We start from the raw sequence: 14,795 nt of genomic DNA, 5'->3' as shown, positions 1-14,795 counted from the left end.
TAAAGAATAAAGATCTCCACTAGAGATAACAACATGGGGAAATAAAAATGCCAGCACTATTGTCTTTTTCAATTGTAACTCTGCTCTTTCCTTCCTACAGGATCTAAAAGGTATACGCATAAATGGTAATGGTAAATCAGTGATTTTGAACTCATAATGTATATACATGTAATTTGTGACCAGAACCACAAAAGGTAGAGGGGCAGAGCAGATATAGTTTGTGCATACTATTCAAGTTAAGTTATTATCAAGTTAAATGAGATGTTAAATTTAAGCCCCACGGTAACTACAATGAAAATATCAGAGAATATGAATGCTCATCCAGACAGAAATTACAGTATAGGCTGCCAGGGGTGGGAGCAGGGAGAATAGGGAGTTCATGCATAATGAATGTAGGGTTTCTGTTTGGGGAGATGGGCAAGTTTTATTAATGGAAGGTAGTGAGGGCACCCCAATACTGTGAATGCGTTAATCCCATAAAATGGTATGTTTGAGAGTGGTTGAGTTGGGAAGTCTGTGTTGTATATTTGTTCTGTAAAAAAGAACAACTAGAGAGTCAATTACAACTAAATGCAATTCATGATCCTGTGCAGGATCTAATGAGAAGGAATAAAAGACTCAAAAGGACATTATTGAGACATATGAAAAATTAGAATATAGACTTAAGCTTTATATCAGTAAACATTTCTTGAACTTGATAACTGCATTTAAGGTGTTTGCATAAGTGAATATCCTTATTCTTGGGAGAAATAACATGGTATAGTAAGTATTCAGCCTATATTCAGGTGTTCAGAAAACAGATTAAGAAATAGATGGACATATAAGTGGATGGATAGATAGATGGATGGATAGATATAATGATACAAGAAACGGGAAAATGTTAAAATTGGTGGATGTGGGTATCTAGGGAGAGAGGGTTATATTGGAGTTTCTCTCAACGGGGTTTGTATTATTTTGGTAACTGCCTTGTAAGTTTGAAAGTATTTCAAAATAAAAAGTTTAAAAAACTGGACAAAGATACTTATAACAGCTGTATTCATAAGCACCCAAAACTGGAAATAACCCAGGCATCCCTCAATGGGTTTATGGATAAACCATCTGTGGCACAGTCATATAATTTAATACACTCAGGAATAAGAAGCAGCAAACTACCCACACATGCAAAAACATGGATAAATGTCAGATGCATTATTCTAAGTAAAAGAAGTCAAACCCCAAAGACTACATACTGATTTCATTTACATGAAATTCTGGAAAATGAAAACCTATAGGGACAAAGAACAGAAAAAAACAGTTGTTACCAAGGGTTGGGTGTTGAGTGGCAATCGCTGCAAAGAGGAAGCATAGGATATCTGGGGGAATGATGGAACCATTTTGTATCTTTGTTATGTTGGTAATTACATGACTTTGTCAAAACTCATAGAACTGTACACCAAAAAGAATTAATTTTACAGAATGTGAATTTAAAATTAAATGTTTTAGGGAAAAGACCGTACTGGAACTCTGCAAACCACATTTTCCATTCCCAAACTGGCTTCCCATTAGACTTTGCCAACTGGAGGTACTAAAAGGAGACTTATCCCTTCCAGCTGTGATTTCTGTTTCTCAGTGCTTCTTGACTCTGGGAGTGAAGTTGGTTCTAGTTTCCTGATTTGTTTTGCCTTTCTGTACTCTTGTACAGTCTTGTGCCCCCTCGGAGACCCAGCATCAGCCAACCCCTCTTCTCAGTGATCTGAGAATCTTTCTCCAAGTTTCTAGATTCTGATCAGCCCAGTTCTTCCTTTTGTTCCTGTGTCCCTGTGGATGGTAGCTACTTCTTATGATTTCTAACCCTGTGAGAGTTCCTATTCTCTTTGGCCTTTTCAGTACTCTAATAACTGTTTAGCCAATTCTTTATATTAAATTATTTAAGTTGTGGTTTCTGTTTTCCTGACTAGAACTTCATTGACTAAAAGTCTGTCTCCTATGCCCTATAAGTCCTAAAGGATTTCATGTCCCCATTACCTCTCGGTTTTCATTTCCTACTTCTCTTCCCTGTCACTCATTCTAGATCTAACTACCAGTTCACAGAAAATACAGAAGATGTAGGAATCTGTTAAACCTCACTACAGGGATACAATCATCAGAATCCAGAATGTGAGATGGTCTACTGAAATTAAAAAAAAAGTGGTCTCTCCAACAAATAAATTGCAAGGGGAGAAGATAAAAAAGCCTCTAGAGTAGAAGAGTCTTAAAAGATATCAACTAATAGCAATGGAAGGACCTAATTTGAAACCTCATTTTATTTATGAACTATATAAGATAACCGGGGGATTTGAACCATGACTGGATATGTCATATGAATATTTAATAACAAATTAATTTATTTCAGATGTCAATTGGCAGTGTGTTTATTGTAAGGGTCCTTTCCACTTAGAGACACATGGTGAAAATGTATGTATTGCTATAATACACCAAAAGGGGAAAGGCAGTGGAGGGGATACAGCTATAACAAAATTGACCATCAATTGCTTATTATTGATACCTACTAAGAGGTAAAAGCCTTCATTATATTATATAAAGACTACATTGCTTCTAAGTTTAAAATTTTCCAAGCGTCTCCAAAATCTGAAGGTCTAGCATGTGAGGCAGCTAAGTCAAAGAAAAGCTCACAGGTCTCTGGAAAACATGAGGAGCCACTGTTGAGAAGCATATGGCACAATAGTTTCAACTGTATACTCTGGAAACAGTCACCCAGTCTTAAGCATTGACTGCCTAGGTGTGTGACCTTGGACTTCTCTTCCCCATGCTTCAATTTCCCCAGATGTTACATGGAAATAATGAGTGTATCTACCTCCGTAGGCTCAGCGAGAAGATTAAATGAATTATCAAGTATAAAGCACATGCGTAGAACATCATCTGGCTCATAATAAGCACTCAGTGAATGTTAGCTAGTATTATTATTGTTGTTATATAACAAGTTAAAATGAACCACCAAGGACTTGAATAAAATGTATCCAAAATATGCTTTTAATCTTGATGAACTTCACAAATGGCACAATATTGGCATCTCCTTAAATTATACAATCCCATTCTCACACAAGGCACAGCATCACCATTTCTGTTACTAGAGGCCACAAGAGGCAGTGATTTCACATTCCTCTAAGGTTTGGCAGAGCTGCCAAGATCCATAGGATGGCTCTCAAAGAACCAGTCTGCGGCCAGATAAGCATGAGAGATGCCATCACATTTGCTGGACATAGGATTAAATATAAAAATGATACAGAACAAATATGGAGTTAGCTTATTTTGCCTTGTATCATCCTTTCCAAATGACAAAAGGTGCTTTTTTCCAGTATCTATTAGGATGCAGACAAGTGTCTTCCATGGGGCCTTTCACCAAGTTGCCAACAGAAATTAACAGAAGTGCTGAGTTCAGCTTCATGGTAACCTGAGACCAAAAAGGAGGAGGAGGAGAAGGAGGAGAATGGAATAATTACAATTACTACTCGAAAAGAACAAGAAATTCACAGAAGCTCTTCTTTAACGAAACAGCATTTGCAAACTATGTATATAAGCCATAAGCAGGCTTTGTAAGGCAAATGAAGATAAAAACAATCCAACTATCATCAGAGTTAGCAGTAGTATGATTACGGCCTCTGGCCTGAACACTGATCCAGGCCTGAGCCCTTTCTGAACCCCAGCTTGCTGATGAGGAGTGGCCCCTGTACACGTGTGCAGGCCCCTCCCTTTCTGCATCCAGGAAGTTCTTCCTCTTTTTCATTTCTCTTCTCAGAAAGCGGACACTGCAACCCTGCCACCTTTCCTAGTGCTCTGTCCTTCAAACTCAGTTCTAGAAGGATTCACCTCAGGAGGAAGAATGTGCCTGCAAAAAAGGGAACTCAAGAACCAACCAGTGGTTCTTCAAAATGTGGGTCTTCAACTCCAAAGCCCCTTCCCTCCCGGCTCCCAGAATACATTAGCAGTCACCTTCCTCCTGGACAGAGACTCAGGTCCGTAGGTCCCTGCGGCGTCGGCCGAAGGCCTTGGCACCCACGTCGGTGGGCACGAAGTTGCTCTTCACCACGCCCCCCGATCTGCTCAGCAGGCCTGCCAGCCGGTGGGTCACGCAGGTGGCAGTGTTGCAGGCTCTCTTCTGGGCAGTAACGCTGAAATCAGGAAGAAGGAGAGAAGCCTGTCGCTGAGAGTTCAGGGGCGGGGGAGTGGATGGGAGTGGGGGCAAGAAGAGCCTGCCCCATGGGACATCCATACAGAGAACTGCAGATCTTCCCCACACCACTTAACATGAGTGTTTCTTCTAAATGCAATCATTAAAGATTATAGGGAAAATGGCCTAGCAGCCTTTGCCAAGACCCCTTCTCCGAGATGGATCCAGAAAACCCAGTTCGAAGTCATGGGGCTTATGCTGAAACCCTGCATTTGTCATTCCCTACACACAGGCCCTTTGGGGTAAGGAAGGAGTAGTCAGCAAAGACACAGCCCCATCCCGAGACACATAGGAAATGTATAAGGCTTGAACCCATCCATACACAAGCACCAACAAAATCTCCACGGGAACAATTAAAATTCCCTAAAGTGTTACCTGGAGGAATCTCTGAAAACAGGGCTGCAGCATCCTCTACTAGAAGTACCTACCTGCTCCTTAGTACGTTGTTCTTGATGCTTCAGCTGGTCCACAAGGATCACCCGCCAAGCCCAACTCCTGTTTACCCTGAGCACATGGCTACTTCTAAGCATAGCACCAGGACATGGCCCTAAGCGAGCCTTGGATATGGGTCACACCAATGACCACCACAGCTCAGATCCTTTTAGAAAAATAAGTTTATTCACCAAATGATGAGGCATGAGGGATGTGCTCATTTTGGTACATTCAGAAGCAGGAATTGAGGGATTCTGTCAAGAAATCCTCAATAATTTGCCCTCATTCTCCTCGATCTCTAAACCACTATGAGCTCAGTTCTCTCTCTCTCTCCTTCCATCCTGAGGTCCTTCAAACTCTCAGACATAAGCAAAGCTACCAGTACCAGCTTGAAGAGCACCCAGAAGCACTCTACATGCATCAAGTTCATGAATGGAAGTACGAAAGGAAATCAGGAAGGAATAGGAGAAGTTCAGTTGGCATCCTGGGACATCCCAAAGTGGGAATAGTCATCACTCTCCAAGTCGCTGGATGTGTTCCTTTTCTTGCCGGGTGTTTCCGCCCTGAAGTCAATGCCAGAGGATGAAAGAAAGCTGTTGAGGTCCTGCGAGTGTGTGCCCAGGACACAGGTACTCAGATTACCACACCGCTTAGATCTGGAGTTTTCCAGGCTGCAGGGAAAAGACATGCCAGACAGTGCCATGCACCAGGGTCTGCCCTCCCCGGGTGGTCACACAGAGGGTTAGACCAGGGAGGGAGCACTTGAAGAAGGAGCAGGAGGAGCAGCAGGTGGGCAACTCACACCTCCTCCATCAGGAGAGCACAGGGGTAGATTAGACCAGTCTGCAGGTTGGGATTGGATTGGGGAAAGGCTGGGGTGGAGAAGGTGTAACATTTCCCATCATTCCACATGCTGCTCAGTCCTTCATGCTCTGCAGAGGGAGTTCTATGCAACACATGCCTCTGCCTGCACAGAACTGGGGCCAGGGGAGTGGTGGTCTCTGCTTCAAACTCAGGGTACACAGGGAGGTGAGGTGAGGAGGGGTGCTCTCTCTGGCCAGTGACAACATGCACATCTCCACAGATGCTCCAGGGCAGCAGGCAGATCATATACATTTAACGGCCCAGACCTACGTTAGACACCACTCTATCTGACCCCACCTTGCAAATATGAAGTGAAGGCTCTTTCAGGTATGAAAGAACATGTCTGCAGGTTAACCAGGTGGGGCCACATTTCTCAAACCTCCTGATATATACCAGGTCAGCCCCTCGCTTTGTACTTACCTTCAGTGCTGAGTGCTCTTGCAGGATCCCCAGAGTAAGCAATTACACACCTTCCCATTTCATTTCGTAGAGCCTTCAAAGTCGCATTTTTTATGTGGTCTAACTACAGTCCCTCAAGCTGCAGCTGGGCCTCTTCAAAGTGGAGCCTAAGAACACCTGGGCCCCAGCTCCTCATGAACCACAACAGCCTGCTGGTTTCCTGGCCAGTTATATTCTCTCTTACCTCTCAGGATCCATGTTCCTGGGTATGCTAGAAAGGGGGGAGACTGTGCTGGACAGGTCAGGTGAGTCGGGAGCCTTACCTGGAGCCCTCAGTCTCCTGCTCCTGCTCCAGCTCCCTGGCCTTCATCTGCGCATAGTCCTTCACCACTGAGGCCAGCAGGAGGCGCGCTTCGTCCTCCCTCAGGGCGGTCTTGTCTGCGCTGCTCTCCAAGGCAGACCTGGGGAAGGGAAGCCAACACAATGCCGGCCTTCGGGCCCCCGTCTGCCTCCTCTCCAGGGTAAGCAGCCAAGTCCCTGACCCCTGTGACTTCCCCGGAGGAGCTGGCTGTTTTGAGTCACAGGTAGGCAGTGCAGTAAATCAGTGTCCATCTGATCAGTGTCCGCGCGGAATCACCGACAGCCACATCGCTGAGACCCCACAGGCACAGAACTGTCTAATCCAGGGGCAGTGGGAAGGGACTGCGCTCCCTCCAGGGCTGTCTCACCTGTATGGTGCTGCCTGGAGGCTGCCCACCTGGCACAGGACCAAGATGCTGAGAGCCAGGAGTGGGGAGAACTTCCGGAAGCCCATGACGCCTCTCTGTAAAAAAGAGAATGACTTTACCATTGCACCAGGCCAAGCACTCCCCGAGAGACAAGAGACTTAGGTTTTAATCCTGCCTCTGGCTCAACCGCTGTGTGACCTCAGCAGAATACACCAGCTCCCTATGTCTCTGTTGGTTCTTTGGCCGAATACACTGCTGTGAAGCCCAAAAGAAACATTTCAGAACGGCATGGTAGACCAGAAACAGGTGACCTGTGAGGGTGGAAGGAGAGGGGGGTGGAGGCTTGGCCGGAAAGGGGTTCTGGTCTATAAGACAGACACACACATACACGCGCGCGTGCGCACGCTCGCGCAAGCACCTACACGTTATGCCAAAACTTGATTATGCAGAGACCAACAGCGGACCCACACTGCCGCAGATTCATCTCCCAATGCGCCTGTATTCCCAGGGACTGGAAAATCTAGGACCACTAACCCCTCTGCTGGACTTCTGGACAACACGTGGGAGGGGAAGAAGGGAAGGGTAGATTGGAAAGTAGCGCTGATCTCTCAGCCTACGAGTCTGGATTGAGGAGGGAAAAGCGGAGGGATTAAACGTGCCAGTGACAGGTGCCTGGAGCTCTGCGGGAACCGCGGGGCTCGCGTGGAGCGCGGTTTAACAGCAGGCGCCGAGTGCCGGCACTGCGAGGAGAGCGCAGCATCCTGGTCCGCCGACCATACTGCCGCAGGTCCGGGTCCGGGGTACCCGGGACGCCCGCCACCTGGAGGCGCCTCTGAGGCAGGCTCAGTACTCCATCGTCCCAGGAACCAAACGTGATCCCTGAGGACACAGATGGCACAGGACACCAAAGACCAAAACTGGGGCAGCAGGGCACCCAAATCAAACTCCGGCAGGACCCTGCGAGCCGACTGGTACTGACGCAGGGTCCGCAAACCCGCCTTCTTGGGCTCGTGGAGCTTCCAGCTGGAGCCCTGAGCCCAGGGTTCCACCAGCGCTCGTTGGGAGAAACTGCGGGAAACAGCCCAACCGCCCACCTTCACGCGAGCCCGGCAGAGACGCGTGACTAAGACCATCCCGCCGCAGGTCAGGCGCAGTATGCGGAGAAGAGGCAGGCGAGCGGCAGGCATTGAGAGAGAGCAGACTGGGCGGAGGACTGCTGGAGAAAGTGGAATCGAAAGCTCCTCACCTAGCGATGCGCGTTTCCGGGAAGCGCAAGGGGCAGATCCACCGGCGATAGACACAACGCTCGCTGCGGGCGCCTTCCCCCGGGAGCCCTGGGCTCTTATTCCAGCGATAGCGGGAGGGGGATCCCACGAGCTCGCGTGGCCAATCCAAAGTGAGCAGGACCAGCCAATCAGAGGACCGACCGAGCTTCCGTTGCGTCATTGCTCGCACTTCCCGCACGCGCTCACCAGGGTGGGGGCCATTTGCTCCCACTATCGTTTGCATTGAGGTCACCGCTCCGGGAGAGGGAGAGCTTGAGAGAGGACGAAGAGCTTTAGAACTCCATCCAGAAAGTGGGGGCTAGTAGGGAAGAACTTGGCGTCACAGACAGTGCAGGGACAGAGCGTTTCTCACCTCCCGGGCTCCTCATCCAGATCTCGCACCCCACTTCTGTCACTGCGACACCCCGATCTGGTAGCCTACATCCCCAGGGAGGTTGACTCGTAGTCCCGGTTCTAAAGGGATTTCAGCTGAAATAGTTTAGGAAGGGGGGGGGGTGAGGGGGTCCACGTCGGGTGCTCCAGCCTGGCCCGCAGTCACGCACGCCACACCTGGACCCCTCCCCACCCCGCCGCCACGCACGCTGACTCTCGCACCCCCACTAGCACCCCCGTAGAGAGCTGAAACCCCACGCGACCTCACCAGCCGCTCGTAAACTGGTGCGCGCGTGGAAACACAGACCCTCCGCGCCCAAACCCGAGAGCTCTCCCACGCGTGTCAGCTCCCGGAAACACGTTTCACACCCAGAGGCGCACACGCCGGCGACCACGTGCGCACACGCATACACACATCCATACGCACGGACACACATCCAACCCACGGACACAGCCTCTCCCTTCTTGTGCTTTAGGAAAGCCGGGTTCTCCGAGTCGGTGCTGCCGCGGCTCGCAGGTCCCGGGTGATGGAGAGATAGACCCGCATACTGGCCTAAGGGACACGAGAGAGCTAGTGCGTGTAGGGAGGACGAGAGGGAGTACCTCTCTGCTGGCTCTGCGCGCTATTTGGCGGCCCCCCCAGCTGTGCCCCCAAATGCTGCCATCGGCCCTTCTTGGGCGAGAAGAGGGAGGGCTCGAAAAGCCACGCTGGGGCTACTGGGAAGGGAGCGAAGCCAGAGGCGCCAGGGATCCCCAAGGCTGGTGAGCACTGTTTCTGTGGGTCAGAAAGGAGCTCCGGAGATCTCAGGGGCAAGACCTTGGGGACTATTAGCCGCAGGATCTGCTGTGGAGCAAACAATTGAGACTCCAAGGAGCACCCTCCCCCCCCAAAAAAAAAAAAAAATCCCGACCGCGGACTTCAGCGACTCTCTTACCTTTGCAATCTTGGCGTGCAGAGTGCACGAAGGTAGGGCCTCCAGGAGAAGTCCCCTTCCCTGCGAAGACGGTGCAGCACCAAAAATGCGGTTTGGGACTGTGGCAGGCAGGGCATGGTTCAGGTCTCCAAGGATTCTAGGACCTCTGTAATCCTACACCAGAAACTGTTCCTCTCTTGGGGATTGTTCCGGTAAATTGGAAAGGTCTCTCTGCACCCACCTCGTTGGGCTCGCTTTAGGGTTGTAACCAGGGACACAGAGATGGCCTTCACTTGGGCGCCCTTCCTCCTAAAGCACTGCAAATCCGAGAGGAGACTTCTGGGTCTCTCTCCCGAATTCTGACCTGGGAGAGGGGCTGCCTGGTAAACAGGCGCTGTTGGAAAAGCGCTCCCTGCCTGAGGCCTTTGCGGCTTACACCCAGACCACGTCCACCTGTCTCCAATCCCTTGGCAGAGACTGTGGCTCGCCCCTGCAGCTCCGGGCAGCACCACTTTCCACAAGGCTCTGGGAGCACGGAGAAGTAGCAGAGGGATGAGGGTGAGGGAGAATGTATGAAAGGCCCCAGACCGTGGAGCTCCAAGGTAGAGCTAGCCTGACAGTCTTCAATAGCGCGCAAAGCCCAGGGAGCAGGACGACTGCACAGGGAGAACCCGGTTGGTGTTTGGCCTTCCTAGGGGCCCAAAAATATGAATCTGGGGCCACTGAACTCCAAGGCTATGGAATGAAAACCGGGACTTTCTCCAGAAATAAGGTCTGTGACGCTAGGACTTCTCTGAAGGATTGGATTAGGAAGGTGCATTGTAACCGTGCGGAGCGCAATTCTGGGTTGCGCCTTCAGCTACACAGGCTTGGTGCCGCACAATTCACAGCTCCTGCCTCGGGCAGAGTCCTCACTAGATTCCACAAAGGCCGGTGGACTCGGATCCCTGCTCCCTGATCAGAGACAGTGCTCACCAGCCCCAAAGAGAAGTTTCGCAATCTTAATACAAATATACCCGATTCAGGTTAGTTATGTTCTGGGGTGCCAGATGGGACCTGCCATTTTAACTCTGGGCACGCAACATTATTTGGCGTGATCTTCTCCGGCTCATGTCCGAACAGTGTCTGATAACAGGCGCCCAGCAAATGCTCAGCGAAAGGATGAGAGCCTGAGGGTGAACCAGGAACAGCTCCATGGGTTCATTACCCTAAGACAATCTAAATACCCATCAGCAGTAAATTCGCATCCAAGTGGAATTGGGCTGGATACCTAAATTAGTTGCATTAGATGAAAGAGCATATGGTTGAACCAAAAACATGCCTCTTTTTATTTATTAAAAGGAATTGGTGTCCTGGTGACAACTTTGTGGAATCTAATGTGAGGAAAGAACTGAGTGCTTCTCTTAGAGAGTGCACCAGCTTGAATAGTAAATCAAGGCAGTTTTCCTTAGCCCTCCTTGTAAAGGAGCCCATATTAGTAAATGAATGGGAGGAAATGTCAATAAAATAATTTGCTTTCTAAATTGAGAAAATCATATCCTCATTTCCCTAGAACTGTTCTGAGCTTCGAGGCATCCCCAGTCAACCTAACATAAGGCTTTACAAAATAGTTTCCCCAAAATATCTTTGGCTTTTAAATCTTCTCGTATTCTCATGCTCAGTTTAAATATTTATATCATTTAGTTTTAAAATTTGAAAATGATAGTCTCAAAATTTGAGAGAAGCAGGTTCTATAGAATATAGTTTGTGGAGATTTTGATGTATTATGCTACTCTGTTTTCTTTACAAATTTCCTAGAAGAAATATTCCTCAAGAGAATGTTTCATTCATTCAACAAATATTTATTGAGAGTCCACCATGTGCCAGATATTCTTCTAAGTGCTTGGAATTCAGCAAAACAAAAACTTCTGCCTTCCCAGTGTATATTACAGTCTTTATATAAAACTCCTACCACCATCCTACTCTACTCAAATCCTCTCAAGTTGGTAATATGAACTGTAGTCAATCCTCATTATTTGCAGATTCCATATTTGTGAGTTAGCCTGTTCGCTAAAATGTATTTGCAACCCCAGAATCAATACTAGCGAATGATTTCAGCATCGTTAGAGGATATGTTCAGAGCAGTGAAAATTTTGAATCAGCAGATACTCAAGGTCCTAGCTGAGGTTGAAGAAGACAATTGCTCTGCCTTGTTTCAACTTTCATGCTGTAAACCAGTGACCTTTCCACTGTTAATTAGTGTCACATCAATGCCACATTTTCTGTACATTTTGTAGTCTTTGTTGCTGATTTTGCTGTTTAAAATGGCCCCCACGCATGGTGTTGAAGTGCTATCTAGTGTTATTAAGCACAGAAAGATAGATGTGCCTTACGGGGAAAACAAACACTTGTTAAACAAGTGCCCTATGGAAAAATAGGTGTGTTAGATAAGCTTCGTTCAGGCATGAGTTATAATGCCGCTGGCCGTAAGTACAATGTAAGTGAATCAACAGTGTATCTTAAATAAGGTGTCTTTAAACACACACATAAAAATAAGGTTATGCATTGATCACTGATGAAAATGTAACCAGAAGCTTATAGGAACCTATCCCTATGTTTCCTCTATGAACAATGGTTCAGTATTCATTGATTCAATATTTGTAGTGACTTGATAGAACACAACTATGTGGTCTACAAATAATGGGACTTGTTTGTTTTATTTATTAAATACATAACCAGGTGAAGTGCATTCACTATTATATGACTGATAGATTATTCTGGAAGTAGAATTCTAGGTTAGAAATACTTTTCACCGAGGATTTTGCAAGTCTCCCCATTGTCTTCCATTTCCAATGCTACTGTTGAGAAACCCATTTCCTTTTTTGTTGTTTCTGCTGTTTTGTTCTCATTTCCTATGAAATTTTCTCTCTCTCTCTCTCTCTGGAACCTTTCAGAATCTTCTCTTACCACCAAATTTATCTAAATTTCACAATAATATCCCTTGGTACATGTGTTGTATATTTGTTCTGAGTACTAAGAAAGTACTTTCAACCTGAAAACGTACTATATCCTTCACTTCAGGGAAATTATTTTTTTGTTTGTATATTTGATCATTTCCTCCTCTTAGTTTTTTCTTTTGTTCTGCTTTCTGGTAGTTTTTTAAAAATTGTTTCTCTTTCAAATTTTATATTATTATTTAATTCTTGTGATTATAATTTTCATCTCCAAGAACTCTTTTTTTTTAATTGAAAGTTACTTCTTATGAACTCCTCTTTTTACTTGAATGAAACAATTCTCTTTGCTTCCTGAGGCTATATAGTGCCTTAGGTTTCCAGGGCTGCTGTAACAAAGTGCCACAGACTAGTGGACTTAAAACAACAGAAATGTGTTGTGTCACAGTTCTGGAGGCTAGAAGTCCAAAATCAAGTTGTTGGCAGGGTCATGCTTCCTCCTACAGGGAAGAATCCAGTGCCATGCTTCTCTCTCCTGGCTTCTGGGGTGTTTAGCAATCCATGCTATCCCTGGTTTGCCCTAAAAGAGTTCTCCGATGACCTGCGTTGAGCAGCAGGTGGGGGTAGGAAAGCGAAGTGAGATGGAATCTAAGCCTAATGAGTGAGGAAGGCAGAGAGTCTTACCCTCATTATGAAGACTTTCATTATTGTACATCACTTGCACCCTCAGCTCTGGTTGGTGTCCCTAAATCCACAGCCTCTCAGTTTCCTTCAGAAGGTAATCCTTTTTTTCTGAAACCCAAGAAGTATAGACATTAGACTGCAAAGGATTTAATAGGAGATTCTGGGTCTACCTGCCCCTTTTAAAAGTCTAAAATCACTCCTATTTTCAGCGCATCCCATAACCCACCCATAGAGGTACTCATGAACCCTGAACTTTTCCAGGGTCATTACTTCTTGATGGTTTTTCCTACCTGTTTCAGTTTGCTAAAAGCTGCTGAAACGCAATATACCATAGATGGGTTGGCTTTTACAATGGGGATTTATTAACTCACAATTTACAGTTCTTTGGCCATGAAAATATCCAACTCAAGGCATCAACATGGTGATACCTAGACTCTGGAGAAAGGTTTCTGGTATCTGGGACATCTCTGTCACATGGGAAAGCACATGGCTGGCATCTGCTGGTCCTTCACTCCTGGATCTCATTGCTTTCAGCTTCTGGTTCCAGTGGCTTCCTCTCTGAGCTTCTGTGGGTCCTCTCCTAGCTTCTCTGAGGGCATTTCTCTAAGTTCTCTGGGCTTTTTCTGTGTGTTTTTTATCCTTCTATAAAGGACTCCAGTTAGAGGATTAAGACCTACCTACCTTGAGGCCTGAGATCTTGTTGGTTTGTACAGGTTAATGTGATGCCCCGATACATCCTAGAGTAATTTAGGCAGAGAATAAAAAAAGTATTTGCAAAGTCCCCTTGAGGGACTTCTGGGGAGAAAAGAGGAAATATTAAACTTCCACATCTGGGGAACTCCTGATATTCTCACAAGCAGTGGAGGCAACCAATTCAATAGGTTGAGCCCTTGATTTGGGGTTCACCCCTATGAAACTTATTTCTGCAAAAGAGAAGTTAACCCTACTTATAATTATGCCTAAGAGTCACCCCCAGAGAATCTCTTTTGTTGCTCAGATGTGGCCTCTCTAAGCCAGCTCAGCAGGTGAACTCACTGCCCTCCTCCCCCCCCTCCCCACATGGAACATGACTCCCATAGATATAAATCTCCCTGGGACAGGATGCCCCATATGAGCCCAGACCTGGCATCATGGCTTTGGGAAAGCCTTCTTGACCAAAAGCGGAAAAAGAGAAATGAGACAAAATAAAGTTTCAGTGGCTGAGAGATTTCAAGCAGAGTCAAGAGGTTATCCTGGAGGTTATTCTTATGCATGATATAGATATTCCTTTTTAGCGTATGGCATATTGGAGTGGATAGAGGGAAGTACCTGAAACTGTTGAACTGTATTCTGGTAGTCTTGATTGTTGAAGGTGATTGTATAACTATATAGCTTTTACAGTGTGATCGTGTGATTGTGAAAATCTTGTGCCTAATGCTCCTTTTATCCAGGGTATTACCCAATGAGTAAAAAAATAAGGACAATAAATAAATAAATAATAGGAAGGATAAGGAGTAAAATAAATGGGGTAGATTAAACTACTAGTGGTCAGAGAGAAGGAGGGGAAAGGGATATAGTATATATGAGCTTTTCCTTTTTTATTTCTTTTTCTTGAGTGATGCAAATGTTCTAAAAATGATCATGATGATGAATACACAACTATGTGATGATATTGTGAGCCATGGCTTGAATATTTTGGAAAGATAACTCAATAAAAATATATTTAAAAAAAAAAAAAAGATCTACCTTGAACGGTGTGGGACACATCTCAATTGAAATAATCTAATCAATAGATATTACCCACAGGAATGGATTAAAAGAACATGGCCTTCTCTAGGTACCTAACAGTGTCAAACCACCACACTACCCTACTAAAGTTTATACTAGAAATGTAAGTCTTTACACTCCTTTCCTTCCTGCCAAACCTGTTAAAAAGACTTTTCCACAGGATGGGTTGTGAAGTCTTCACAAAACCTCCAAATCACACTAAAATCCACTGA

The 14,795-nt window shown here is 46.1% G+C and overlaps 1 protein-coding gene across 4 annotated transcripts; it reads right to left on the bottom strand.

Moving 5' to 3' along the window:
* Positions 1-2,986: 2,986 nt before the first annotated feature.
* Positions 2,987-8,011, bottom strand: CALCB (calcitonin related polypeptide beta). 4 transcript variants are annotated; one of them, XM_077114076.1, is made up of 5 exons: positions 7,725-7,870; positions 6,631-6,725; positions 6,226-6,363; positions 3,970-4,148; positions 2,987-3,430 (listed from the first exon to the last, which is right to left on the bottom strand). In XM_077114076.1, exons 1-4 carry the CDS (start codon positions 7,815-7,817, stop codon positions 3,989-3,991), a joined length of 486 nt encoding a protein of 161 aa, XP_076970191.1. In that variant the 5' UTR covers positions 7,818-7,870; the 3' UTR covers positions 2,987-3,430; positions 3,970-3,988. The 4 variants fall into 4 exon arrangements, with proteins under 4 accessions (XP_076970191.1, XP_076970192.1, XP_076970189.1 ...); XM_077114077.1 differs by lacking the exons at positions 2,987-3,430; positions 3,970-4,148; positions 7,725-7,870 and adding exons at positions 4,804-5,310; positions 7,877-8,011; XM_077114074.1 differs by lacking the exons at positions 2,987-3,430; positions 3,970-4,148 and adding an exon at positions 4,804-5,310 and having other exon boundaries at positions 7,725-7,848.
* Positions 8,012-14,795: the final 6,784 nt, after the last annotated feature.

Source organism: Tamandua tetradactyla, chromosome 8, assembly GCF_023851605.1.
Source record: "Tamandua tetradactyla isolate mTamTet1 chromosome 8, mTamTet1.pri, whole genome shotgun sequence".
Lineage (NCBI taxonomy): Eukaryota > Metazoa > Chordata > Mammalia > Pilosa > Myrmecophagidae > Tamandua > Tamandua tetradactyla.
This window is presented reverse-complemented; position numbering and strand designations above follow the sequence as displayed.